Below are 16,740 nucleotides of genomic sequence, written 5' to 3'. Positions count from 1 at the left end.
CAAATTGCCAGCGAAATTGTGGGTGCAGGAAGGCAGGTCTATCCTGCTCCTCCTTATGCGTAAATTGTGAGAGCACTTGCAATAACATTAAAACAGTGCAAGAGGAGGAGCAGAACGAGGAGGAAACCGAGGCTGAGATGAACGATTTGTTGCTGTTGGACATTCCACACGGAGAAAACTCAAAAGGTAAATGCTTGCAATATCTTAATACTACTCAATCCGTTATTGAAATTTAAGTCCTTCCACTGATTTTATGCTTTTTTTTTTCTTGTACAGATGAAGATGATGCAGATCCTAGTGAACGGCCTTCGAAAAGGTTGAGGACATAAGGAAATCGAAGGTATAATAATTTGAAGATTGCAGAGAAACAGAATTTTGACAGTCACAACTTTCTAAACTTTCTAGAGTTCTCACAGTCCTCCCTAACCCTTTCGAAGAAGAATTCGAAGATTGAAGAATGAAGATGATAACAATTTTAACGTTCACGAAACAAGAGTGTGTTTCAACGTTAAATAATTACGTTGGCTGGATAGATATGACGAGCCCGCGTCAAACCACCAAAATTCCGATTTTTGCAGTGTTCTGTTTTGCATCCCCTCTTTTTTTAATATTATGTGTACCTACGTGTATATATATGTATATACACACACACACACACACACATATATATATATATATATATATATATACACATAATATTTGGTCCTAATAACTTTGAGGATAGCAAAGACGTTCCCGAGTCAAATCGCCAAAAATCCCGATTTTAGGAATTTTGGTGTTTTCCCCCACTTTTAGCGTTGTTCCGTGACTCAACGGTTGACTGTAGAAAAAAACTTCATGAATACAAAATGTAGGACATTTTATTTTCTATCTTTTTGTATAGGTGACCTTTCTGCACCAATTGCGTAGTTATTGACTTATTCGCAAAAAGACACAACTAAGTCGAATTATTTTACAATTTTTGCAAAAAAAAAACATATTTTCCGTGAAAAGTTTTGTTGGCAAACCTTAGATTCGTGTTCAGCAGCCCAAAATACTATTTAAAACCAATTTTCAAAACCCTTGCAAAACTTTCCGCAAAAAAAACACAAGCTGCCTGGACTAGTGTTTAAGTGATTTGGCACGTTTCATTCCACCAAGAGCGATACATATCAGAAATACGCGACGGACTGTGGCTGCTCATCGTTATAAGTTTCAACTTAGTACACCTCGAATTTCACTGTTTAAGAACTCTTTCATTTGGAGAACGGCACGGCGTTTATGGGGAATAAACTTCCTGGGAAAGTTTTTCCAAATGGATTCAGTCTCCAGCGATTCAAATCCAATATGAATCACTACTTTCGCACAGGCTCCGCTCTAAGAGCTCCTTAAGAATTTTTCTGTTAGTGCTTGTGTTTCGTCCATAAAAAATGACAATTATTAATGAAACGAATTCAACAGCAAATGAAATAAACTCTAATATTGGAAGTCAGTTCCAAATATTGTCTTTCCCAACTGACCCGCCCTCAATTCTGATACATTTTTCCATTCTTTTTCTATTATCATTAGCCACTCTCTGGAATACTCATTTTACGGCATGCTTCCCGTATTCTCTCACATAGTTCTTGTCGATTCCGTGTCCAAGACTTGTACATCGTATTCTTGATAGTTCCTCAAAAGTAAAAAACCATTGGAGTTTTGTCAGGAGAGCAAGGAGGCCGTTGTTTAATACAAACTATTTCTACCAGTTCAACCTAATGGAAAATGTTCGTTTAACCACTCTCGAACCATCCAAAAACTATAAACGGAAGGTACGTCTAGCTGAAAGTATATCTCTTGTAGATTGAGGAGTAGATTATTCCTAATTCTATTGGTAGCGAACGTAGCCGAACTTTGGTTCCAAAGGTTCAATTTTATGACGAACGGGATATTTTCTGATTTTCCCTCCACTCAAATGTAATTGCTCAGACCTTTTACGTAAACTGATTTGGAGATTGACATGAATTGAACCTGAGACATCAGCGTGTTACCTTCGATTTTGATTTGGATTGTCTGGACGAATATTTAATACACTTCCGATTTGACTAAAAAGTTTTTTCACGGAGGCTGCCGTTCCATGTCGAATACGATTTCGTTGCGGATGTTTTTTCTTTCTGTTGAATTCTTGACCAACTTGTCTAATATTTCGAGCACCATCACCAAAAAACCTTGTTACTTCAATTTTTCTTGTAACGTGTTAGAAATTACACGTTAAAAGGTAAGACCTCGTTAATCCTTAGCTCGCACAAGTTTCGACTTCTGAGGGTTGTCGTTCGTAGGGGTGCGACAGCTGGTTAACGTAAAAACAGATTTTGAAACAAATTTTAAAATAGACAGACAGAAATTAAGACGTGCATTAGGCATTTCGTAGTTTTCTTTGACGCATTTACTTTGAAACTGACATTTGGGGTATAAAGAGTTAATTACATAACACTTTATCCCAAATTAAAAACTGCTGAAACACAAAATATAAGGCTACTCTAATGATGATTAGCCAAATCTGCAACCAATCATAATCAACAGGAAATTGAAAAATTCCTCAAAATTCAAGACAGGGTAGTAAAGGAGACTAAATTCGATTAACTTACATTTGATAAAATAAATTCCAATTTCAGTTTTTTAAATACATTTATTTCATTGATTTTGACTATTTTATCATTTTTGTAGCTTCTTATTCGGAACCATTGAATGAAACTCGGACTTGAATATGCAAATTCCAAAAAAAATCAAATTTTGAATTTTGGGCTGAAATTTGATATGTAGTGTTGAAATTGGTTTCTAGCAACTTTTTCAAATACTTTATTTTCGTATCTCCAACGCGAAGCACGATATCGAGCGCGAGATCTTAGTAGGCTGAGTTTGAGGCTGTCACTCGAACTAAGTATTACGAAAAGGCCGGCCCATGAAGATCTATGCCTGTTACGAAAATTAAATATCTGCTTCAAAAAAATTCTTCATCTTAAGTGTGTCACTATGCATAAAAAGTTTTACCGAAAAATCTAAAAAATACAAAAAGCGGTGAACTGGGACAACTGGTAACGATCGTGAGTTCGAATCCCACCTAAATTTTACTAACTAGAATTCATTTTGTTGAATTTGAATCAATTCTGCTTCGTTACATAATTGACCTGACTGCGATTAGCAGTGCTAGTCACTTAGTGGCTCGAGGATTCATTAACATAGTGCTCTCAGAATATGAGGCCGTTGCTATCGAAAAAAAAATTGAAATGTATAAAATCTCTAGAAAAATATTTGGAAAAATTGAATAACTTTCGTTAGAGAAATAGAGGTAATTTTTTTCCAATGAACTATTCTGTCAATAATTATTTTTAATGTTTTTAGGAATCAATGAAGATTATGGGGTTACCTAACTGGCTCCATTGGTCAGCATGGTTCGTGAAGTGCTTCATTTTTCTTCTTATATCTGCCATCATAATAGTAGTTTTGCTAAAATTCAGATGGTTTACCAATAAAGAGTCGGCTGTATTCACCAGATCTGATCCAATAGTAATGACGTTATTTCTCATCTTCTACATTTTTGCAAGTATTACATTCTGTTTTCTGGTCAGCGTATTCTTTTCGAAAGGTAAGGTTTGATTCATATGATTTGTTTTTACATCTGATTCAGAATGAATTCAACAAAAGTTCATCTCAACGTGCATTTAATTAGAAATTGAAGCCATTAGAAAATGAACTAGAAACGAATGTTGAAAGGTCAAACCTTGTTAACGTTTTGTCTGTCCCCTGAAGATTGCCATTCGTGAGGGAGCGATAGGAGGTTAACGGAAAAACACATTCTCCACATTTCTATTAACCAAAAGTTCATTCTGCATATTTTCAACAGAATTTTTAATTTCCTTCTCTTCCATCACTGAACAAAAGATGTGTGAAACTTTCAAACAGAAAAAGAAATAAAAAACATGTAGATCATTCGGAGAAATTTTTCTCAGATACGAACTGAAATGAAAAACTGTTTCAGAACAACTACTTTCTGTTGAACATTGAATTACAGTTTGCACTACAGATATCTCTTATGGAATTGGGATAAATATCATTTATATAAAAGCTTCACACTGTGATATTCAGGGTGAATCTCCAAGAACTGCATCGATCGATTGTGGGAAAAGTATAATTAAAAAGAATCTGAAAATTTGACAATATACTGAAGTCGATAGGGGCAACTCGGCTAAAATATTTTCAAAATGGTGGCAATTTCAACCCTATATATTATTACATCATAATTTTTTGAGTATAATAACATTGGTCTACAGTGGTTTTGTTGCCCTAGATATAAGATTGATTTTGGATGTATTTATACTCACAATTCATGAAATTGTCAATGGTTTTGTAAGATTTGCTCCCGTTTTCTTTTAAATATTTATTTTCATTTTATTTCATTACAAAAATTCGAAAACAAGGAACAAAATAACAAATATATTTATAATCTCAGTTTTATTTGGAGAAAAATATGATACTTTGAAGTAAATAGAGAGGGAAATTTCGAAAACATGTTATATTTCCATGAAACGCCTTTTAAAAGCTTTTCTTTTATAATTTTTCAGAGGACAATCTCTTTTTAAAGACCAGCAGTAATCGGCCATCATATGACAATCCCATCGACCCTGATATCTTTATTCCATTACTTTTAGATCCTGGTGGAACCGCTCTCCCTGCTCCTCACTATAATTTCCTGAATTATCTGGAATTTTATCCAAATGGTTGCGAAGATCGTGTAACTTGATACTCATATTTGCTCCTAAAATCTGAAAGTTTGTCAGCATATTTTGTACAATTTCTTCATAATTTGGTGCTTTATGATTACCTAGGAAATTTTCGACTACCAACACAAGCTTTACTCCCCAAGCTTTACTCCCAAGCTTTACTTAACGAAACAGTCATAACTTTGATAAAATCAGTGTCTTTCATCAACTGCCGTATTTGAGGACCATCAAATATTCCACCTTTCAACTTTTCCATACTAAGTTTTGGAAATTTTCTACAAATATATTTAAAACAATCTCCTTCCTTGTCCAAAGCTTTTACGAATTGCTTCATCATTCCTAACTTAATATGCAATGGTGGAAGTATAATTTTGTCTCTGCTCACCAACGGCTCTCTTATTACATTAGCTTTACCGACAGTTAAAGAATTTCTTTCAGGCCAAACATCTTGTTCCCAATGACGTTGCTTTGCTCTACTGTCCCACATACAAATGAAGCAAGGGTATTTCGTGTATCCACTTTGTTGACCAAGTAAAAAATTAACCATTTTTAAATCCACACAGATCGACCATTGATGCTCCGAGTAATTGATTTTTTCTAAAACTAATTTGACATTTTTATATTCTTCTTTGAGTTTTGTAGAATGGGCAATTGGAATTGATGCCAATTTATTTCCATTATGCAGTAAGACGCATTTTAAACTTCTTTTACAGCTATCAATAAAAAGACGCCACTCAGTAGATTTGTATTCTTTCAAACCCATGTCCAGAAGCAGCTTCGCAATATTATTACAGTATACCAATCCTTCATTTTCATCAAAAATTGTAATAGCTCACTTTCTCGCGTTCTGTATGTTGTAATTGTAACTGTTGGTGCCAATACATTTTTTTCTTTCAATCTTGAAGCTAACAGTTCTGATCCTTGTTTTGATAAATTTAGATCACGTATTAAATCACTGAGTTCATTTTGAGAAAACAACTTTGGCGTAGATGTTTCACCCTCCCATTCACTTCCACTGGTAGACTGATTCGATTTTTGTGAATTTGGCAACATCATTGATGTTTCTGAGGGCATGCGAATCACTTCTGAAACATAAATAGGCCGAGGGAGATTTCCATTGTGTAAAACAGGACATTTTGTAGACTGTAAGTCTGGATATCTCCACGTTTGATTTCGATTAAAACCTTTAGCACCTACTACGCAGAAGTAACAATCATCGAAATGATTCTTATAGGCTCCATCCAAATCATAGGAATACCAAAGTCTAATCCAGAACGTTCTCCTTTTTTCCACAACCGCAAAGACTCAACGCAATACTTACAAACTGCATTAGGAACCCATGATTTATCTAATTTGTCCATTTTAAAACCGAAATATTCAGCATAAGTTTCCTTAACAAAGTCTGTGATATTTTTTTTTGTTTTTTTGATATATAAATACCACAAATATAACAGAATAAATCACTATTATATTTGCACTTCCTTCGTGACAATCTCATGTTTAAAAAGACAAGATAAATATATTAGAACGGACACTCAACAATTGATACAAAATATTAAGATATAACAACTTATCCAGATTTCCGTGTTAGTACTTCAATATTATCAAATATGTTTTGCAGAGCAAGGAGCCCGAGAAGTGGGGATCACGTGATGTTTGTACGCGCAAAGAAGTTGTGCAGAAGCCTAATCATGACTGAGAAAATATTTTTTTTTTATTAACAAGCCGATTATTATTAAAAATACAAGATACGTAAAAATCATAAAAAATAGAGCACATTCAGTACTTTCATAAATATATTCGTGATTTAGGCACTTGAAAACATAAAAATTTGCAAAAATATCCAGGGCAACACAAAAAAAATTGTTTTTGTAGAGCTGTGTAATCGTTATTGACATATTTAGGTTTTTATGTCAAAAATGATGTTTGCTGAACCTACAATAATTATCAATTTTTCCTATGAGAAAACTTTTATCGTTGTTTTTTGTACAGGGGAACCAAATGTATTAGATTTTATATGACATTTATTAATACAGGGTGGTCAAAAAAGGAAACTCCCCATTTTTATGATTCAATCGTATTAAAAATTGAAACTTAGGTTAACTCTGTTTTAGGATACCTATTCTGAAAATTAGTAGTTTTTGAAATATTTGCAATTTAATATTTTTCTATTGAAGTAATACTTACTATACGGTTTCTAAATGGTCAGTTGACCATGACGGCGCGCGTTAAAAAACAATCAATTGACAGGATAATGTCACTACTTATCATTTGCCTTTCTAACACTCCTATTGTTTTTGAAATATTCTGTATAATATTCTATTTACAGATCTATAATGAATGAATGGCCCAACAAATAAGCATAATAGTAATTTTTTTTTATTTTCAGCTAATATTGCAGCGACAATGGCTGGTTTTACCTGGTTTTTGTCATATGCTCCATATTTATTCATGCAAAATAAATATGACATTTTGGATCTTTCTGATAAACTCCTAGCTTGTTTAGCACATAATTCCGCAATGGGTTTCGGCTTCCAAATCATGATTATGTACGAAGGATCAGAAGGTATGTTGTTTTATATTTTTTTAATTATCACTTTGATCTTGGAACCTATTTTCGACAGTATGTTTTCATAGGTTGATGATGTCTGAATTCGTCACATCCCCATTTTTTTAATTTTCATTTTACTGAAACGCTATTACAGATCTGGAAAGCTCACAAAGGTCATTTATGAATACAATAATTAGTACACAATTCATGTAATTGCAGGTAAAATTTTGAAATAATCATCAATAGTATTTACAATGCCTTATGTTTGAGTTCCTCTCCTTACTCTGATGTAACAATGAAAGTGATTATTACTTGATAATTGCAATTTTTTTTTTCGAAATCATACATTTTCACCAAGAGGTATTTTACAATGTTTCGTGGTGAATTTCATTAGTTCGGACTTCCATTGTCTAATATGATATAAGTTGATTTGAAATACCTGAAAAAATCTGTACAAAATTAAAAAAAAGGTTAGCTGTAAAATAACAACCATATTGAGCAAAAAAAAGACTGAAATTCATTTTATAAACATGTTATTGGTCAGTAATCAGAATAGATCTGGTGTTAGGAATCGCACGTTAAAATATGAGACCTCGTTAGTCCTTAGTTCGCACAAGTTTCTCAACTTCTAAGAGTTGTCGTTCGTATGGGGGCGACAGCTGATTAACAGAAAAAACAGATTTTAAGCAGATTTTTTTTATAGCCTACAAAGTATTCTTTGATCAATATAATCTTGTAGTTATTTTTAACAATACCAAAATAATGATAAAAAACAAAAAGCACGTATATAAAGACAAAAATTTAAAAATATAGAGATGGACTTTAAAATTGAAAACAAAAAAATGTCAGTATAAAATAAAATAAGGATAAAATAAAACAAAATGAAGTTCCACACCTACATGTTGGTGTAACTATTGTTTGAAAGCTATAATATGGTGAAGTTATACTCAATCAGCCTACTTTCTAAACAGGTATGGTGAAATATAATTTTTTCAAAGCTTTTTTGAATTAAGTCCTGGAAGCAATGTTTGTGAAGTCTACAGGTTGTTTATTGTATTGCTGGATTTCTCTATAGATTGGTGTGTCCTGATTTTTCTTTGTTCTCATGTATATTTGTTTGAGTCGTATAGCATTTCTTGTATTATGAATATGTTTATCCTCCTACTGTTTCCATGATGGTATTACATAATTTGTATAAGTTTAACTTGTTCGAGTGTAACGATTTTTTCTATTTTCATGAATCCCGTTATTTCATAAACAATGTTTGTTGAAGTTGGTCGATACAAGTTACACAGAGTTTTTATTGATTTGTTTTGCGCTCTTCCTAGTTTGTTAATTAATTGTTGTGATGCATTGCCCCAACATGGTATGAGATACCTTATATGTGATTCTATATAGCTGTGATATATTGTTTTTTTGACATTGTGGTTTATATATTTTGCACAGCATTTTAATGCTCCTGTCATTGAAACAATTTTTATTCACTTTGTTGATATGCTCTGTCCACTGGATTCAATTATCTATCAACAGTTCTTCGATTGACGACTTGTTTATTTTGTGGAAATTCATGTTCACTGAGGATACACTACATAAACACACTTTTGTCTATTTTCCACTATATTTCTTTATTGTTGACCGGTTTCGGCTATTACACCATTTTCAAAACTAACTGATTACATTTAAATCTGAGTAATTTGTACCAATGTTGCTTATTCTATCATAAATGATTTGATATACCTGATATACCTGCTACCCGGTACCTTCGTTTCATATACCTGTAAAATCCATGAACATAACAAAGCTTTCAATATAATGTAGGTTTTGGGATCTGGATTATAGGTTCAGGGAAGGACTATTATTTAAATCAAGTTGTTCGTTGAGGACTATAGAATTGGGATTTTTCTTTGACCTGTTTATTTCCATAGATTCCAACAGATTCATCATTTTCCCTTTTTCGCATGTGTGTAGGATCTTTAAATTATCTTTATCAATTTTGAAGATTTTCGTACATTAATGATTTGTGAATGAATGTGGTGAATGCCCCGACATATATACAGGCCAAACTGGGAGAAATTTTGATACAAGGTACCACGAACATGTCATTTCGAATAAAAAATCATTAATGTACGAACATCTTCAAAATTTGAAACATAAAATAGATAAAGATAATTTAAAGATCCCACACACATACGAAAAAGGGAAAATGATGAATCTGTTGGAATCTATGGAAATAAACAGGTCAAAGAAAAATCCCAATTTTATTGTCCTCAACGAACAACTTGATTTAAATAATAGTCCTCTCCTGAACCTATAATCCAGATCCCAAAACCTACATTATATTGAAAGCTTTGTTATGTTCATGGATTTTACAGGTATACGAAACGGTATACCGGGTATCAGGTATATCAGGTATATCAAATCATTTATGATAGAATAAGCAACATAGGTATAAATTAATCAGATTTGAATGTAATCAGTTAGTTTTGAAAATGGTGTAATAGCCGAAACCGGTCAACAATAAAGAAATATAGTGAAAAATAGACAAAAGTGTGTTTATGTAGTGTATCCTCAGTGATCTATCAACAGTCCTAAGTATATGTAAACCTCGACTTCTTTTAGTAAGTTATTGTTTATATATAATTGCATTGTCCGATTTGGTTTGTTTTCGTGCTTTAGCACAATACATACAGTTTTTTCAACATTTAATACTAGCTCATTTATCAGTAGCCATTGATAGTATTTGGTCATTATTCACTGTTTGTTGTAATGCATCAAGACAGATATTTGCATATAGTAGTGCGGTATCATCAGCAAAGGTAAAGTATCTTGCATCCAAACCAGCCATTTTCAGTGAGTGGACATACAAAAGATACAGTATAGGTCCGAGAACTGATCACTGTGGCACACCAATATTTATATTATACTCATCACTTTGATTGTTTTTTAATTTTGTGTACAATTTTCTCTCTGTAAGCAACACCTCTGAATCCCACATTGAACAATTTGTTCATAATCTTATCTACATTCACAGTATCAAATGCTTTTCTGAGATCTACAAATACCGTTATTATATATTTGTTTTTATTCATTTCAGAAGCGATATGTGCAATAAGTGCAAGAGTGTTGTTGCACTCAGAGTACTTTTTTTTTCTTGAAAGCCATATTGATATGAGTCATAGCAGAAAGTGTCATTGATAAATCTCATTATTCTGACTTTCAACACTTTTTCCACTATTTTAGAAAAAACACTAAACAATGATATAGCCCTGTAGTTATTTAGCCTATCATGTTTTCCATTTTTATATATATGTATCACTTTAGCTATTTTTAGTTCCGGTGGAAAGTATCCCTTTTCCGTTATGTCATTTATTAGCTTTACTAGGTGATCACTGATTTCATCAATAATACGCAGCAAGTTCTCCTTAGATATACCATCATATCCTGGTGCTGAAGCATTTTTCAGAGAGTGAATTATAGTTGAAAATTCTTTTTTATGAATAGGCTGGAGAAATTTGGATACATTGTTTTTCTGTTCTATGAAGTTCAAATCCGTATCCTGTATATTCTCCGTGATCTTCTCTCCTACCTCAAAGTAATACTTAGAGAATTCATCAACAACTTGGAACTCATCTGTAATACAGGTTCCATCTTCTAATGTTATTCTGTCTATACTAGTTTTCCTTTTTATTCTATCGATATTATGTATAACATTATTGATGATTTGCCATATCTTTTTGAATTGTTTCCTGCTTTGTTCATTTGTTTTTCAATCCAATTCCTTTTCAGGTACTGTCTCATTGTATTAACCCTATTTTTCAAATGATTAAACCTTTGTTGGAGTTGGGGGTTGGGCGATCCTTTTAGTTTTTTATATACTTGGTTCGTCTCCTTGATTTTGTCTAAAAACTCTGATGTTATCCATTCATTTCCCCCTTGTACCTTCAGTATTCAGTATTCCTCTACAATAATTTTCATGATTTATTCTAAATTTTTATTTTCCCATTATTTAGTCGAGTTGTAACATTTTCTTTGAATTTTTTGTAGTTAACTCGATTTTTTTCTATTTTTCTCAAGCTTAGTTTGATAGCACTTGGATTTCCATAATGTTATGATCTGAGAGACAAGTTTCCTTCATATTGATGCTACATCGTATTCCTTTATTTATGAGGACATGGTCTATGATTAAATTTTTTGTCAGACCTATACGAGTAGCTCCCTCTACGGTTTTGTATTTCGAAACCATTGCTTAAAATTACCTGCCTATATTCATGGGTTGTTGCGGAATTCTCGAGCAAATCAATATTCATGTCACCTATGATAATACATTTTTTCCTCATTATATCTAACCTGTCATCCAATTCAGTGATGAAATCTTGTAAATTTTTTGAGGGCAGTCGGTAAGCTGATATGATGTTGAGTCCAATCTCTTTAAGCGTTATTTTTGTTGTTTCACAGTATTGCATGTTTAAGTTTTCTTCACTATAAGGTATTCCCTGATGTACATATAAAGCTGTGCCTAAACCTCTTGTTTTTCGACATGTATGTATTGCTTCAAAGTTTGGGATGCTGAAGTATTGGGTTTCATTTTCATATATCCATGTTTCTGTTAAAACTACTGAGCGGATTTGTTTCTGTGTTGTGTTAATTAGGCTTTCCAGGTCTTCCAGTTTGTTCCTTAAGCTTCTTATATTTATGTATAGTATGTTCATTTCATTTACAACGGAATAAAATAGAAGCAACAACCAAAAAATCATAAAAAACTATTAATAATAATAATAATAATAATATTTATTTATCCTTTGAGACGTCAACAACGTATAGGACATGTCAGTACAACACGTTAAAATAGTATAAAGAAAATAAACATACATTAAGATAAAATATCTCAGTAGTTTTAAAGTATAAAAATGTATAAAATATAAAGAAAAAAAAAACAAGATTAGTCAAAATTGGATGTATAATAAAATAATAAAATCAGGATGAAAGTCTGGACCGCAATCAGCTAAAGTCTTCTAAAAGGAATTCACTGACAGTGGAATAAGCCTTAGACAGGAGCAAATTTTTAACTTCTTTTTTAAATGACATCAAACTCATGGTTTCAAAGTGATCAGGTAGGTGATTGAATAATTTTATTCCCATATATTTGGGTGACTGTTCAAATTTAGAGGATCTGTGTCTAGGAATACTTAACAATTTTCCATTTCTGGTTGAGTAACTGTGGTAAGAAGAATTTGTGTTATATTTTGTTGAATTATCGTGGATGTATAGTAAGCATTTAAATATGTAAATACAAGGGAATGGCAGGATTTGATATGATATGAAGTGCTGTTTGCACGATTCTCTCCATGGGATATCAAATAATTTTCTGATAATTTTTTTTTGGGAAATAAAAACCCTAATTTTGTTGGTGGCATATCCCCAAAGAACCACATTGTAGCTTAAATGGCTGTAGACCAAGCTATAATATACGTCCAGCAAGGCATGCAAGGGCATAAAATGTTTTATTCTGGAGAGAGCACGGTACGCTTGGTTAACTTTTTTACAAGTGACTGTAATGTGTTCAGACCATCTTAAGCAATCATCCACATAGACACCTAGAAATTTTGTGAAATTCGTTGATACCAATTCCACCCCTCTAATATCAAAGACAGTAGGCTGTTTATCAAGACCGATGGAAGAACTAAAATGGATACATTTTGTTTTATTCAAGTTAACATTCAGATTGTTTATCTTGCACCAATCTAAGAAGTGTGTTATAAACCTTTCCGTTGATGACTTTAATTCCTCTAGGCTGTGTGCTGACACCGCTAACGAGGTTTCGTCAGCAAAGAGAGTGAGACTATTGTTGTTGATGTTGAAGTATTTGGGTAGATCATTGACGAATAATAGAAAGATAAGCGGTCCCAGGACAGAGCCTTGAGGAACTCCTGAACTGATTGGTTGAGGATCAGATAGTGTATCTTTTATTTTTACCAACATTGTACGGTCTGAAAGAAAATGTTTGAGCCATTGCAAAAATACACCCCTAAATCCTAGATTAAAAAGTTTGGTTTCAATAAAGTCATAAGATAGACAGTCAAATGCACGTGAGAGGTCAAAAAATATATGGTATGCACGTGGTATGCCACGTGCATACCATTGTCTATCAACACCCGATGAAAATAAAAAAGTATTAACAAGAAATGAAAATTAAAAATTATCACTCGAAGACGATTGTGGATACTAACATTCGAAACGTCGTGAAGTAACTTGGATTTCGAGCTGGCGGCGTCATTGTTCCATATTTCTTTGAAAACGACCTTGACTTTTTGTACCTTCGGTGTACCGAAAATAATCTTCCCCTCAATACAAACAAATGTAAATACTCAAAATACACTCTTAAACATAATGATATTTCTCATGATCACTGCATAAATAACACATCTCTTTAAATAAGCACTCATCAAAGGGATCTTGACCCTGAACTGAGTTTCTCCATTCACTATGACACAATAACATGCTCAGCCAAACGGATGCTAGGGCTTATCTATCGTAACTGTAAGAACTTTCGTAGCAGATACAGTTTTTTAACTCTTTTCAATGCATACGTCAAATCTCGGCTGTAATATGCCTCCCTTATATGGTCACCCATATACAATGGCCACATAAACAAAATCGAGTCTATACAACGAGGCTAGCTTACTTACAAGCTAGAAGGAGTTTACCCTGAACAAGGTATCGACAACAGAATACCACTGAATAAATTTAATCTAGTATCCCTTCAAAACCGAAGAACCTACTACTCTATGATTTTCATTTATAAACTAGTGAATAATCTGATTGCCCGTCCCGAACTACTCTCCCACTTCAACTTTCATGTTCTACGAATTAATTCTAGAAATGAACTGATGTTTTATCTACCAAATTTCAGAACAATCATATCACTCAAGTCACCAGTTGTTGCAATGAGCAAACATTACAATCAACTCTGTGAAAATCTTGACATTTATTATGAACCTATTGGTCAAGTTGAGAACCATGTTAAGAAACTTTTACACTCTAGTCAAAATACATGAGCCCAAATTGAAAGTTACTTTACCATGTGAGCTTATTACTACTACTGTATTACTGCTAAATCATGTTTTTTTTGTAATACACCCGAACTATGTTTTTACTTGGTAGCTCTACATCAGACTTATGGTTTTTTTCAATTACTCTCCTAGCTCGCTGCACACAAGTTTTTCAACTAATTTTTTGCTTAACTCTCCTAAATGTTTCCTTTATTTTGTTTTTTGTTTATTCGCTTCAGGTGTTTCTAGTAGATAAATTAGTATTGTATTCATGTATATGTGTATGTATGTATATATGTATGTATGTCTATGTATGTGTATATGTATTGTGTATATATATATAGGCAGATAAAACTGTAACATGCTCGCTAATGATATCAATATGTCTTGTTATTGGGATTTATTACTGTTTAGAAAATAAACAATTTTTTTTCTTATGTGAGTGAATGGTCTATATTATTATTTTTATATAAAATATTTTCCACGTATTTAAGTTGTCCTGACGAAAGTGAAAAAGATGTTGAAAGCTTGACAAATGTCATAGGGTATTATTATTAATCCAACGATTTGACTGCAACCTCACATAAACACAACCGTGAGTCATCAATTCCTCTGATATCCTATTAATCAAATCTTTCTATATGTTTGTAGGTGTCCAGTGGAATAATATTTTCACCCCAAACACGCCAGATGATACTCTAACGCTTGGTTTAACAATGCAGATGCTGGTGGTAGACTCTGTATTATATATGTTGCTGGCGTTATACATCGAAGCAGTCTTCCCAGGAGAATATGGTGTGCCTCAACCTTGGAATTTTCCCTTTGTAGTTTCATATTGGTGTGGTCAGGAATACTGTAAGAACTAATATCTTCACGACATAATGTCAACGAAATCATGTGATTTAGTTTCGTAGATATTTTATTTGTGATGAATATTCATAGCAATGATACAGTTTAATGCAGGATTTTTGCTGCAACAGGTTTCACAAAAACTGGAACATGTGTTTTGCCATACACTGCTTCCTTGAGGCTTTAACTGTATTAGTTATCACCCAAGGTCCAATCGGATAATCAAAAAACTATCACGGCCAAACACTGCTCAGAATCTTCAAGATATTCTTGTTTTTGGTCAATAGTGAGCACGTGCAACACCCACTTTGAACAACTGAGCTTCTTTATAGTTGAATGCTCATGCAATATAAAGCCAACACGTTATTTTGAAATCTTTACAATGTCAGCTAACTCACACATTTTCACTTTTTGATCATTCGAAACGATTTTGTGGATTTTTTTATGTTTTCTGGTGTTACTGCCCCTGTGTTCCGTGTCTCTACGATGTCTCTACGGCCACGTTTGAAATCAACGTTCAATTGTTGTTTCTAATGGAGCGGAGATCTTATAAAAATTTTCAAGCCATTGCCTCTCTTGAACGGTATTTTTTCCCATCAGAAGCGATATAAAATTAAAACACGAAATTGTTTTTGATACATCGTTTTGAAAATAACGAATGTAGTGCCACTATTAGCACAATAACTCATCAACTTATGAGTAGAATATCATGAAATTTCAACAGGTTTCTTTTGAAGGTTAGTACTAACGGAAAAAGCGGGAATTCAGTAAGACTAGCGTCATATATGTGTTAGTCCCGAGAATTTTCAGCCCATATAGTAGTATATTACATTGAACTGTATTATTGAATTTTATTAATGTATGAACATTTTGTTGGGTTGAAATTGCAGTCATCACAATTTTTCATCCACGCGAAAATGAAATCGCACATTTGATTCTCTTACAAACAATGAGTGTTTTCAAAAGATGACAGTTATGCACTTTTTTGTCAAACATATATACAGGCCGTTTCTTTTATCATGTGGTAACATTGCTATATTCTAAACCGTAACAGATACGAAGGCAATTGAAAGGAATAAAAAGGTAAGTGTCATCGAGAACAATACAATGGCCGAAGAAAATTTACGGGAACTCTCGCCCTTCTTGAGTTATACGAGGAAAACCAAATATACTGTTTTTCGTTTTTTTTGAATGGAATTGTTATTTCGGAGAATATCAAAAATGGAAATGGAAAATGTTATTATATTCAAAGTGTCATATGGAGATGTAATAATCAATATTCGATAAAACGTCTCGTGTCAACATGGCCACCATTATCAAATACGGATCTATTTTATTACAGATATTGATGAAGTGATAAATTCACGATCCAAGGTTATATCACATTTGATATTTTTATAGCGTTTCATTTGAAATAATTACCATCATCAGTGACAACAATTTTAAATTACGGTCCTGTCGTTACTTTCTTTGTAAATTGTTTCGATTTCTTCAAAATATGATTCAGACAACCTAAAAATTCGACAGGTAGGTACTCAGGTTTTGGAAATTT

At 32.9% G+C, this 16,740-nt stretch overlaps 1 protein-coding gene across 1 annotated transcript in view; it reads left to right on the top strand.

Moving 5' to 3' along the window:
- LOC111511812 (phospholipid-transporting ATPase ABCA3) overlaps positions 1–16,740 on the top strand; it is an 83,838-nt gene that overhangs the window by 16,026 nt on the left and 51,072 nt on the right. Inside the window, exons 6-8 of the mRNA XM_074178879.1 lie at positions 3,361–3,604; positions 7,129–7,305; positions 14,991–15,194. Of these exons, the coding sequence (XP_074034980.1) occupies positions 3,361–3,604; positions 7,129–7,305; positions 14,991–15,194 (625 nt within the window). The remainder of the gene's footprint in view (positions 1–3,360; positions 3,605–7,128; positions 7,306–14,990; positions 15,195–16,740) is intronic.

The sequence above is a fragment of the Leptinotarsa decemlineata genome, unplaced genomic scaffold (assembly GCF_025532065.1).
Source record: "Leptinotarsa decemlineata unplaced genomic scaffold, Ldec_3_MD MMD2_tig00004307_RagTag_RagTag, whole genome shotgun sequence".
In the NCBI taxonomy this organism is placed as follows: Eukaryota; Metazoa; Arthropoda; class Insecta; order Coleoptera; family Chrysomelidae; genus Leptinotarsa; species Leptinotarsa decemlineata.
Note: the sequence above shows the minus strand (reverse complement) of the source record. Positions and strands in the feature narration are given on the sequence as shown.